Source organism: Caretta caretta, chromosome 4 (assembly GCF_965140235.1).
Source record: "Caretta caretta isolate rCarCar2 chromosome 4, rCarCar1.hap1, whole genome shotgun sequence".
In the NCBI taxonomy this organism is placed as follows: domain Eukaryota; kingdom Metazoa; phylum Chordata; order Testudines; family Cheloniidae; genus Caretta; species Caretta caretta.
In genome coordinates this window covers 49,560,947-49,573,826 of record NC_134209.1, presented here as the reverse complement: position 1 = coordinate 49,573,826, position 12,880 = coordinate 49,560,947, and the positions used below count along the sequence as shown (strand labels likewise).

At 40.9% G+C, this 12,880-nt stretch overlaps 1 protein-coding gene across 4 annotated transcripts in view; it reads left to right on the top strand.

Annotated features, from left to right (window-relative positions):
* Positions 1-221: 221 nt before the first annotated feature.
* The window catches only part of PDE5A (phosphodiesterase 5A), a 94,348-nt gene continuing 81,689 nt past the window's right edge, over positions 222-12,880 (top strand). For 2 of the 4 annotated variants that reach the window (XM_048847146.2, XM_048847145.2), the window contains exon 1: positions 222-336. In XM_048847146.2, the coding sequence (XP_048703103.1) occupies positions 233-336 (104 nt within the window). In that variant the 5' untranslated portion in view covers positions 222-232. Of the gene's footprint in view, positions 337-1,515; positions 1,842-2,183; positions 2,268-12,880 lie in introns of those variants that run through there. The other 2 variants (XM_048847147.2, XM_075127620.1) reach the window with 2 other exon arrangements.

The following is a 12,880-nucleotide window of genomic DNA, read 5'->3' as shown; positions in this document are numbered from 1 at the left end:
GGAGCAGGAGAGAGGCAGAGCGCTGGGTGGGGCGCTGGCTGAGCGCCAGGGTCCAAGCTCCGCGCAGAGGAGGAGGAGGAGGGTCTCCTGAGCGCTCCTGTCTCTGATTAGACAAGAGGCCGTAGGGGACGGGGCGAAATCAACAACAACAAGCCGAGCGCGGCGGCGGCGGCGGCGGCAGTCCGAGAGGCGGCGGGCCAGGGCGCGGGGACGGCCGCGAGCGGCTCGGAGCATGGAGCGCAGCTGCCACCCCCTGCCGCAGCAGGAAGCGGTAGAAGCCTGGCTGGATGATCACTGGGATTTCACCCGCTCTTACTTTGTTCGGAAAGCTACCCGGTAAGAGCAGCGGGGGGCGAGGCGAGGGGGCAGAGCCCCCTTCCCCGCACCCGAGCCCTCGGATTTCCCCGGCGCTGCTTTTTTTTTTTTTTTTTTTTTTTAACAAGCACCTTCCCCTCCACCGCTCCCCTCCCAACAGCTGCCAAAACTGAAACCGACACACAGCCGCTCTGTTCCGCTGCCACCCAAGTTCACAGGCAAGCGCTTCCCGGGGTTTTGCTCCGCAGCGGGCTCTGCCTGCCCCCCCCCCCACCCCCAGCCCCGCTGAGCCGCGCTGCGCCTGGGTGCTGGAGGGGAGGGGAGCCTGTGCGGGGTTTGCAGTGTGGTTGGGTGGCTCTCGGCGCCCCCACGCTGCGCGCTGTCCCCGGGCGCTGCGAGGCACTGAGGCAGCGGGGACTTGGCGTGCAGTGCAAGGGCAGATTGACGGTTCTGGGAACCCGAGGCCTGACCTGGGTCTAGGGATCGCTCTGCAAACCCACATCGTTCACTTTGCACAGTAGCCGCGGGGACATCCCCTCCCCCCGCTCCACAGAAATCGGCCGGGGCCCCTGCTAACATCTAACCTCGCTTTTTTGTTGTTGTTGTTGTTGGGGGAGGGTGTCACTTGTTAATGGCCACACGAGGCGCGGCTCTCCGGGCTCCGCACGGCGGGCCGGGGTTGACATCTCCGCAGCGGGCGGCGGCCGCGTGTCTGCCGCGCACAGCAAGGCGAGGCGGGAGAGGGGCTGAGCGGGTGGCCGTGCCAAGTGGGTTGAGGCGCCTGAAAGGGCTGGTCGTGAGCTGTCTGGGCGCTGCGTTTGGGGAGCGAGCTGGGGCGGGGGGTGCCTCTCCAGTGAGGGGAGTCTGGCTGGGAGTGGGGAGCCGGGGACGGGACCTGGGGGTGCTTCTGCAGTTGCGGGGGGGGGGGGGATAGGGGCTAAAGGGAGTGGCGCTGTGTAGCTGGAGGAAGGGGGGTTGCACCCCAGCATTTGGGGAGGGGAGCAACGACTAGACTCGTGGGGGAGGGGGAAAGGGGGTGCGGCTGGAGCCGGGGTTCTGCCGGGTGAGCACGGGCAGCGGTGGGGATGGAAGGGGCTGGGGAGATCCGCAGCAGTTAAGGAAGGCGGTGGGGGGCTGGGTGGTGCTGGATGGTGTCAGGGAGCTGGTGTCTCCACGTGGACGAGCTCCGCGTGGGGAAGCATCCGGGGGGGAGAATGATTCGGGGTGTCTCTTGGAGGAGCACAGCCGGGTGCCGGCGATGGAGAGAAGTTCCCAGTGAGGCGTAGACACTTAGGGAGCCCTCGGCAGGGATATTCCCCGCCAGGGGGCAGCGCTGCACACCGCAAGAAGAAGCTTGGGGACAGCGCCAGTGCTAAGAAGTTTTCCTATGAACTGTTAGTGGCGGGTGGCTTGGACTTTATTTATTTATTTATTTATTTTGCAAAGATTGAATGTAGAGATCAGAGGCGCTCGTCTGAGCTGGCGCCCCTCTGGCTTGTCATGCTGCCGTTTGGAGATAAGACGAGGTATATCTGCTTATCATTGTCACTGACCCCTCAGCGGTGGGATTGCTGGTTGAAAGGGACTAAATGCAACTATTTTTAGAAGGGGAGTCGGGTTTCCATTTTGAATATTTTCCTATAAACAAAGCCGTGGGGATGCAGAGTGCAGGCGGTCTGCAGCTCCCACGGCATATCGGAGTGCAGGGCTGGTTAGTAAGTTGTGTAATTCGGTCCTTTGAGTGCACGCACCATCTCTGCGGATTCACTCTTGTTCCTGAGCTGCTTGCACCATCTGCTATCGCTGCTGATTTACTTGCCTCCCAAGTCACTTAACAGGGATGGATGGGTTCTGAATGAGTTTTGCTGCTGCCCCTCTCTGCATGGGATGGGGCGGTAAGAAGCGAGATCCCCATTAATTATTGACTTGCAGCGAGCAAGAAGGCTTCAGGGGTCAGTCACCTGCTTCTCTGTGACCATCTGTGCAAGGTCCCTTCTCCCCTCCTGCTGCTTTTATATCAGACAGGCTGTCAGATTCATCTCTCTTGAAAACAGCAATCCAAATATGCTATCTTTAAAAAAACCAAACCCTAAAAATAAGTTAAATAGCTTTAAGAAAAGTAAGAGCTGGATGGGGATAACTGGCATGTGTGGTTAACCTTTATATTTTTATGGAATACTGGTGTATGGTATATGAGTGAAGGATAGTTTGTTTATCCATGGAAAATGGGGTGGTAGCATTTTAACCAGCTTTGAGAAGTAGCATTTAATCAGGTCAGCTTGCCACACTTCCATTGGAAACTGGAAGTAGCACTGAACAAATACAAATGCTAATTAATAATAACCATTATGTCCATTTGTTTTCCCCATGGAGTAGGTTGGCTGGTCTTTTTTTAACATGCAGAAACAGTTGTATTTTTGTAAAGGTCTGAAAAGGCAGGGGTTCACAAAATACAAATTAATCAGGTACCTTTGACTAACTGAAATACCTTTACATTTTTATAAGATTTCTACAGAAAACTGTCAGCTTCAAATGCTTGTTTGGCAACTATCCTGTTGTTTTTTTTATAGCGATGGAGATGTCACATTATTTTCAGAACTGTCTACCAGTCTGACTTAAGTGTAGCAGCTTGTTTATTTTTTCGGTTTTGAACTTACTTTATAAGTAGGCATCTATAACAAAGAAAAGGCAAGTTTTCAATTATTTGATGGCCTGGCTGGTTTTCTTTGTATACTCTCAAATTACACTTCATAAACCTTTAAGAGTTTGAAGCAATCAGTGTATTTAGTAAAAACAACAAGGAGTCCGGTGGCACCTTAAAGACTAACAGATTTATTTGGGCATAAGCTTTCGTGGGTAAAAAAACCCACTTCTTCAGATGCATGGAGTGAAAAATACAGTGTATTTAGTAAAAGATATAATTGTCTACATTGTGGAATTATTCTGGAATATGGCTTGATAGAAAACCCTGAACTTGATTCCATGTTTGTTTGTTTTTTAAATTGCATAATTTGAGCTACAGTAATAATTACATTGAACTGAGGTGATTGCAGTTTACTTTTCATGTTTCAATTGCTTAACGTTGTACTTGTTCTGTCTGGTAAATGGGATTTCTCTGAGATAGTTTTTAACTTGTGCTTTTAAAATCTAATTTAGTTCTGCACTTTTTAGTTTGTTTCATCAGTTTATATCTATATCTATACACACACCTTGAATCGATTTGGTAACTCATGAAACAGGCACATCACCTGTTAGTCTGAATTCATATTGCTATGTATAATTACCTTTATTTTGCTGAAGAGCTTTTCTGTTACATTTTCAAATATGAATACAAATGAGCAGAAACAGAATTGAGCTCCATCGTTTGTTGCAAGGTTAAGAATCAAAATCGAGAATAAACACTGAGAATAAACACTGAGTGTGTGATTCAAAACCCAGTTAGTGTAACTCTTTCCATTGATTTCAATGGGCTTTGGATCGGGATCTTATTGAGCAAGTATCTTTGCAATATTAAAATCAATTATACAAAATAGTCCTCTCTCGCATCATGGATTAATTTGTGCAATTCCTTACTCATAGAGTAATCCCACTGACTTCAGTAGGAGTACTCACATGATGAAAGAAAGAAAAGATTAGTTTAGGTGGTTTTATCTCAAGTATTTTATAAATTTAGAGCCACAGTATCATACATATTCTGTAAAATCAGGCGATATTTGTCTCTTTTGTATAGATCACATTGTCATTAATGGATTTCTGTGTATGGTTTATGGAGAGACCACATTTCCTAGAAAGCAACACTTTAAAATAAAATATATATTTCAGTTAATTTATAATTATTTGTAAGCTACACAGCTATGGAAGCTTTGCTAGTCAGTATTCTGGGCCCATGTCAGTATGGGCTGCAAGACTGGACCACTTGTGTGCTAAATTTGCGTAGCATTGTTATCATTTTTATAAAAGTTAATTGTATATCAATAGTTTAAACCTTATATCAGTTATGGCTATAAGCTATGATCTAATCCTGCAAGGTGCTGAGCAATCTCCAGTAGGCTGCTCAGCACTTTTCAGGAGGTGCTCAGTGTAGGCCGTATTACTTCAGTTCCACAGTTCCACAATACTGATTAGGTGGATGAATTAATTGTGATGCAATATGTTATATTTTGATATGAAAGTGTACAACCTGGGCCTGATCCTATAAAAACTTATCCAAATTTGAAGCTTTTACCCACATAATCCTTTCCATTGACTACATGGGAATAAGGACTAATCACTTGATAATGGTTTACAGTATCAAGTACCCACAGGTATTTTATTACTTTGTTTTGCACAAGGCACTAGAAATATACAGGAAGTGTATAAATAAATATTAAATGTGAATTTTTATGATAGCTCTGATCAAGATGCAGAACGATGGTTCAAATTTGTCCCTGGCACTCTTAATGAAGTTACACCGGAGCAAATATGGCTCAGTTTATTTAGCCTGTTTAATTTTGGCTTACTCAGATACAAAATTTTTAGTGGTAATAGTTCATACTGTACATCTGTTGGTTTGTTGTACCACTTCTTCACATTCCTGTTTCCTTAGTTCCTACTAAAATTAAGCTATTTATTTTTTTAAGAATTCCCGTACTAAAATTAATCTTCCTTTGTGATGTTTTTTCCCCTTTCAAAATTTTCAAATTTTATTTGTAAGAGTAGCTTTTTCAGAAAGCGGAGGAAATGGTTTTCAAATTAAATTTAATTCTTCTCATTCTGGTACAGAATATGGACTTTGTTTTAGAATCTATCTTTTGATTACCCATACTATTATTGTAGCTTTTTCATAATTGATGTTAAAAATCATTCTTCTAATGTTATTAAGCATGGTGTACTGAATGGTGTACAAGTTTGATTGGTATACTGTATTGGACTAACCTTGCATTCCTTGTACCCACTAACTTCTGTTACAGTTAGGGGTGAGTCTATTATCAGTATCAGTTTACTGATGGTATACTTTTTGTATTACTTTTGGAAAAATGTTATCCAGGCAGTTTGTCACACCACTTTCATCCGCCAAGCTTCACCCTTACTTAAAACTCTCTTCAAGAAACCAGTATACTGTATACAATATTTCTGGTTTCCTTTATTGTTCCTCTTAAAAATACTCATGTGACTTTCTCTTAGTACCTTTCGCGCTCACAGACAAATTCACTGTTCACTGCTGATTCACTCAGCTCAGGGGAAAATTGTGTTCCAGCTATAGGCAACTTCATTGTTCCATAGAGGTATTTTTTTCTGGCTTCCTAAATGTATGGCATGATAGATAAAAAATATTAAGTTAAGCATTGCTTTTGTCCTAATGGAAGTAAGACCCCTTGCTATAGCTATCTTGGGTTATTGTAACACAGGTTGAATATATCAGTGATATGTGAAAGGGCAAGCATAGTTTATTTCTCTTAATGACAGCTCCAAGTATTTCATTTGGGCTGGTTTCTCAGTTCCGAGGTCTTCAGTTTCCATGTTCAGGGAGATATTGGAAAATGCCTTTCCTCTTGAGCCATCTGTTTGGTGTTTTAGCTTTGTAAGCTTATGTTAGTTATAAACCTTGGGTGTTGTCTCATAGTTTTATTCATAGTAATATGCCTATGCTTAGTTTGTTTCTATATAAGAGGAAGTTTATGCATTTTTATAATAAGTGTACAGAAGTTCAGACTGTCAAACAGATTCTGAATATGTGTTTTGGAGAGTTATTTTTGAATGATCAGATTTGAAAATACTTTGGTAATCCCCTGTGAAAAAAATGAATCCTAAAAATATAGAACATTTTTACAGGACTGAGTCAAATCAATCCCTGGTGTAACCTTGTTGACATTAGTCATGTTACACCATTCTGACCATAGTATATTTTTTCCCGTTTGCACATTTTGTTCACGTTGTATGTATTCACAGAGTTTTGCCTGAGAAAGGAGTGGAGGAGGATAGGGGTCTTTTCTGTAAAAAACATGAAAAGTGTTTCTTTTAAAAACTAGTTTGCTTAAAATCCTTTTCCTCTAAGTAGTCCACACATTCTTAAACACTTTTCTCAGGAACCTCAGCTCCCCAAAGAAATGTATACACTGTGCATTAAGACCACTGCAAAAATTTAAGACCCAAATCCAACAAATGCTTAGGCAGGTGTGGAAAGTTACTCATATGAGTCAAGTTACACATATAGGCAAGTAAGTTACACTTATGCCTACTTATTTGAAAGAAAGGGGTCTGAAAAGCAGAAGATCAATGCAGCTGCAAAACTTCCTATGAATTCAGAGAAAGCAGGGTCAACAGACTACCCTCCCCCCACCTTTTATACAAAATGAGGGGGGAGAGGGAGAGAGCATGATTAAGCAGTGCAGGTGCAGGCAGTTTCCTCTTGGACTTTGCTGGGAGCTTTGTGTGCATCAGGGCGAGAGGATTAGACCCTAACTTTTTGGTACAAGAAAATAAAGTGTGGGGAGGGGAGTATAAATTCCATTTGAAGGAGGTGGGAAGGTGTGATGGATAGTCAGAGAATCTTTACCATTGGGTTAGTATTTCGTAGCCATAGGAATTCACAAAAGTTTTGACTACTGGCTTCTATTGAAGAATCCTCCCAGATTGCAGCTACTGATTGTGAATGAAGTTCACCCCCTGTGCAGCAGGCTAGCACAAGGCTATATACTACTTAAATCTCACATAGGTCTGACTTTGAGGCTTAAGTGGGATTTAAGTGGGGCATAGACATTGTGCTGGCCTTCTGAACAGGGGTGAAATTTAAACTGTTGCTCAGAATGTCTTCAGGCCAAAGAGTGCATGTTCATGTTTTCATAGTGTATTTGCATGTTTTTGAATGTTTGTCTAAAGGTGAATTGTGTGGCGAATGTAAGATCCAGGTCAAGTACTGCAAACAATGCTGCTCAACCTCCTACAGTGTTTCCTGAATCAGACTAATACTGTGCAATCTATTTTCATTTTGAACATTATATTAAAGAAAATGTATTTTGCTTTGTCAGAGACAAATATAATTACCAAAGTCACACAATGTAAGTCTCCCTCTTCTCTACTGTCCAAGAAACATAAATAAATTTACATGGAATAATTTGTGATTTATATGAATTGCTCAAAAAACAGCATTACCTGCAAAAGACTCTATTTACAGGGTGCCAGAAAAAACCCTTGTTCAAATGGCCCTTGTGAGTAATTCAATGGTTGTCATTTCACATTAGGCCTGACACCAACCACAAAATATGTTTACTTAGTAAAAAAATATATTTTCCCATTTATTTATGTGCTAAGGGTGAATTCACTGCTGTACAGAGGGCCAGCCCAAAGCCTCTGCTCCACTTAAATCCTACTTAAGTCCTATTTTGGGAATTTAAGTGGGACTTTGGTAGTACATAGGGGTGAATTTCACCTTTAGGGCTTAAACCTTTTTCCACTAGACTCAATGGCAAAACTGCTATTGACTTCATAGGAGAGTGAATGGGACTGTAGTTATTCTGAGGCTGGGACAAGAAACAAACATATTATCAGGAAAAATAAAAGATCCCATTTTATTATTTAAAACCTTGACCTTTGTATCGCTGTAATTTTGCTGTGCCTTTTTTGTATTGTGAATGGAAAATCCCTTCTAGGGCCAGCGTTTTTGAGGGGGAAAAAAAAAAGTTAGGCCTACAGTTTAGTTGTAAAAGTTGACTTGTAAATAGCCAAGAATAATGAATTATCATAAGGACATGCACTTTTTGGTATCCTCACTTCAACCAACTAATCAAATTGTATGTCCTATTTAAGAAAAAAAACACCAGCATCAGGCAAGATTTAAATTGTATAACACTGAAAAATCATTAATTTCAGCTCTAACAAGAATACTGTATCTGAATCAGGAGCCAGAGTTCTTAATTTACATTTATACTTGGCAAAGAACATGTTTAATTTGAAGACCATGAATTGTCCCATTCACTACTCACATGTTTAAAGTTAAGCATGTGCATAGGAACTTTGTTGAGCTGGGCCCATAAATGGACACTACAATCTTTAAAATCAAACTTCTATCTTAAAAAAAAAAGTTTGCTTACTGTTGTTACAAATAACACATCAAGGGATTAGAACAAAATAACTTTCTATGTGATTTCAGTTATGTGCATTTGACAGCACTTTGTATATTGTTGTTTTTCATTATTTCCACTATGTAGTCATACAATTTCTCCTATTTGTGTAGGTCTTCACAAAGCAAGAGGGGAGAGGAAAACATTTTTAAAATGTATGAAAATGGGAAAACCTCAACTCTTGGCAAGGGAACACGGGGCAGGTTTAGAACCAGAAACTACCTTAAACTGTTTTGTTAAAAATCAACTAGATTTCAAGTTGATGGTGATCCTTGAAATGATTTCCACATCTAATTTACATCAAAAAACTGAAAAGAAAATTGTTGCCGTCTAGTGGTTATTCTGAGAAAAGCACATCGATAAAGACTAATTATTGGGCCTATCTTGAAAAACTGTTGACTTCAACAGCAGTAGGATCAGGCCCTAAGAATTAATGCAACTGAATGTTGGCATTCTATACTAGATGAATTCAGTCATGAGTGCCTTTCTTCCAAGGATCTCAAAGTTCTTTACAGATCCCCTGGCTGCGATGATTTAATTGGGGATTGGTCCTGCTTTTGAGCAGGGGGTTGGACTAGATGACCTCCTCAGGTCCCTTCCAACCCCAATATTCTATGATTCTATGTTAAGGCAATTACTTTGTGATCCTTATTGACACAGGTAGTATCACCGCTAATGTGAGGAAGGCGATTCTAATTTCTCCTTAACTCAATAAATATCACCATAGGGTTTTTTTGGGGTAGTTAAGGATAATATCTGTTTTGCAGATGGGTAAAATGAAATGCACAGTGGTGAAGTCACTTATCTAAGGTCACACAGTGAATTAGTTGCATAAGAGCAGTTAGTGGGGAGCAGTATTGTCTGTGGGATTGAATACTTGACCAGGAGTCAGGAGAGCTCAGCTCTACTCCCAGATCTCCCCCTGGCCTGCTGTGTGACCTGGGGCAAGTCACTTCTCCTCTGTGCCTCTGTTTCCCCTTCCACCCACTTTCTGTCCTTGTCTATTTAACTTGTAAGCTCTTTGGCACAGGGACTGTTTCTCATTATTGTACAACACCTAACACAACAGGGCCCTTATTTCAGATGAGATCTCTAGGTGCTGCTGTAATACAAATAATAAATAACGAGAGCTGGGGTTATGTAGCTCTGTACAAGGGAACATCCTTATACAGAAGGATATGTTTTCCCCCAAATAGTTTATTCTCCATTTTCAAAAGTAATAACCCTCATTCCCCCTCAACCCCACCCCCACTCCAAAAAAAAATCCTCTCAAAATGTTTTCTGCTGGAAGATGTCACCTGGCAAATTCGGTTCTCACCATACTCTGACATTCAAGATCTTATAATGAGAGGGAGGTGTGGATGTGACAAAATGCAAATAACTTTAAAAATAGCCATCACCTACTCCCATTCATGAACTCTGGCCTCAATTATGGTTGCCACAGTGCAGGCTCACTGGAAGAAAAGGATTCAGGAAGTCAGTAAGGAGCAAGTGCGGCTGTAGCTGCACACCAAGCAATGTTTAAAGGGCTACGCTGGGGTGAGAGCATGTTACAGTATTGAAAGGGTCTCTAGTGAGCAGGCTTCTTGCAGCACCTGGATATTAGTATTTGGTCCTGTTTTATACAGACCTAATCTCTACTGTCACTGCTGCAACTGCTCCCTCATGGCAGTTTTCTGGCCCTAAGGTTCTTAGGGCCAAATTCTGCAAATATCTATGCCCATTGAAGACTACTTGTGTGAATTAGGAGTGTTTGCAAGATTGACCCTTAATTTAGTCCTTTTCACATCACATTTGTCTCATAAATAGTGCTTTCTCATTTATTTCCACTAATCTCTCTTGTAGTTCAATAGGTGTCTGGTACTGATAGACCTTACTTATATGGCTTATTGTATACTGAGAAAATAAGTGTTATACTTGTCAGGCATGGTTAAATGGAAAATGGTACTGAAAAAGCAAAAACAAGTCCTCTGATTGATTTTTAAAATAGATTAAAACAACTATGTTTTGCATTTCATCCAAAATAAAATATTAGTTCTTCAACCCATGCATATAGCTGTGTGAGAAAACAGAGATGAATAATTTCCTTATAAGAAGTGTTACTCAGAACAGGTCAATAAAATTGTTGTTATTCCAGCTGAATTTACACAACTTTACTGTTGCCTAAATTCTGCAAATGCCTAATCAGTTTAAAGTATAAGAATATATTTTAGGAGAGTTATAGCCATAGGATTTTTCTCTCGTCTTAATCTACACAATTTCGTAAAAAACCCACATACTAACCTGCTAGCAGGTTACTGGACCACCATCAAAGAGACATTTGGGGGGAAAACATAAAGTCTAATAGTGCAAACTCTCTTTCCAATAAGGAGAAGGTCCTTATTCAAAGGCAGTGTGACTACTTGGATGAGAAAAGTCTTACACAGTCAGGTTCTAAATCCCCCCACAACCCCTGTGAGGCAGGAAGATAAGTTTTGAAATCCCTACTTTATAGATGGACAGGATGAAATGGAAAGATTGAATCACTCTAGGGCCATGGAGTCAGAGCTGGATTTAGAGGCTTTTGTTGTTTGTTTGTTTGTTGTTATTACATTGGTAAACCTGTGCTATGGCACTTTACAAACAAATAAAGTGGCAGGGCTTTTCTCTGAAAAACCAAGTCCATGCTGTAACCAGTACACTGTGCACCTGGTTCTCCACTGCCTTTACATTTTATACGGCCATTTACACCTGTGCAAATTGAATGTGAAACACTACCAGGTCAGAATGATAGCATTTTACTCTTCCTTTCATCACATGTAAATGATCACACAGATGCAAGGCAGTAGAGAATCAGGCTCAGTGTGCCTCCTCTAATAAACTGGTTTCAGAGTAGCAGTTAGTCTGTATTCGCAAAAAGAAAAGGAGTACTTGTGGCACCTTAGAGACTAACAAATGTATTTGAGCATAAGCTTTCATGAGCTGCAGCTCACTTCATTGGATCATTTTATTATTTCCTCTAACAAACTGTGGTCATTCAGCAGGTGGGTACAAATGTATCATAGACTTACAAATGATAAGTATGTGAGTACATTTGGCTGATTAATGAGCAGGTTAGGAAGGCTATTCCATCTTGTTCTTTGCTTGTATAAATGCATTTACATCTGATTTTACAGTATTTTATGAGTCAGGTTCCACACAATCTGAGAGTGGCTTAAAAATCATGAATTTTTAACATAATAATAAATGGGTTTTTAGTTGCCTTCTAGTTTCTGAGCCTTTAGGGTGCACTCAGATCACATTTTCAAACTTTCTTTGCAACCAGAAGGGCTAGAAGCTTATTTTTGTTAATGAAAGCAGAGGTTTTCAGCTAATTGCTTATCTCCAGAGCTAAGGCTTAAAGAAAAACACCGAATATCGCAAGTCTCATGCTGAAATCACAAGAGTCGGGAACACTGATTTTAATCCAGGGATGTTCAGAGTCTTCTTATACAACTGTTTTTTAATAATCATCTGTTTATTTCCTCAGGGGATATTTTTGGCCATTTCCGTAATTTTTTTCCCTCTAAAAGATTTCCCTTCCCTCCTTTGATCAAGAGAATGATTAGATGTTGGCTTATTATGTCCCTTACTCAAACAGCTTGCAGTGTGAGTTTGCTGACATGCCTCTTGAAAAGTATGAGTTCATGTATTTCTTTTGTACAAAGTCTCCCCTCCCACATTTTAACATCATCTGTGGGAGCTCAGCATATTAAGAGCTATAAAGAAGTCCTTGTTAAAATCAGAGTTATGATAATATATTAATCATTCTTCCTATTGATGTAGTTTTTCATATGAAAGTATCATTTCATAAGCTGTTTGGGTGAAACCAGATCTCTTGTTCAAAGAGAAATTATGATGACACTGTAATGAAGACAGATAATTGAGAATACTTATTAGTATATTAAATAAACCCTGAATTTAATTCCTAATATTTTTTTAAATAATTAACCCTCTCTTTCACAGCAACAGTGGAATCATTTATTGCTCATTCTATTGCATTTTATTATCTGACATCATTTTCCAGTAATCAGACTGGTTTAATATTCATGGGTGCTTTGTAATAGATGTTGATGTACACAGTAATAGTAATTATTATTATTATTTATTATTTCATACACAAGTGTGCTAGGCACTTCACAGAAGAACTGGAAACATATGGGATGAAATCCTGTCCCCACTGAACTCAGTGACAACACTCCCATTGATTTTAATGGGGCCAGCATTTCATCCAATTTACCTACCCAAAAGAGCATGCAGTCTAAGGCCCTGATTCTGCAAAAGACTTACAATTGTGCTTAACTGTATGGCCTGTTAGTGCCATTAACCTTGACAGGATTATCTCATAGTGTGTGAATAATAAACACATGTGTAAGTCTTTGTAAGATCAGGACCAAAATACTGTAATTGGGAGTCCAGATAAAGATCAGATTCTGCTTTCCATTATG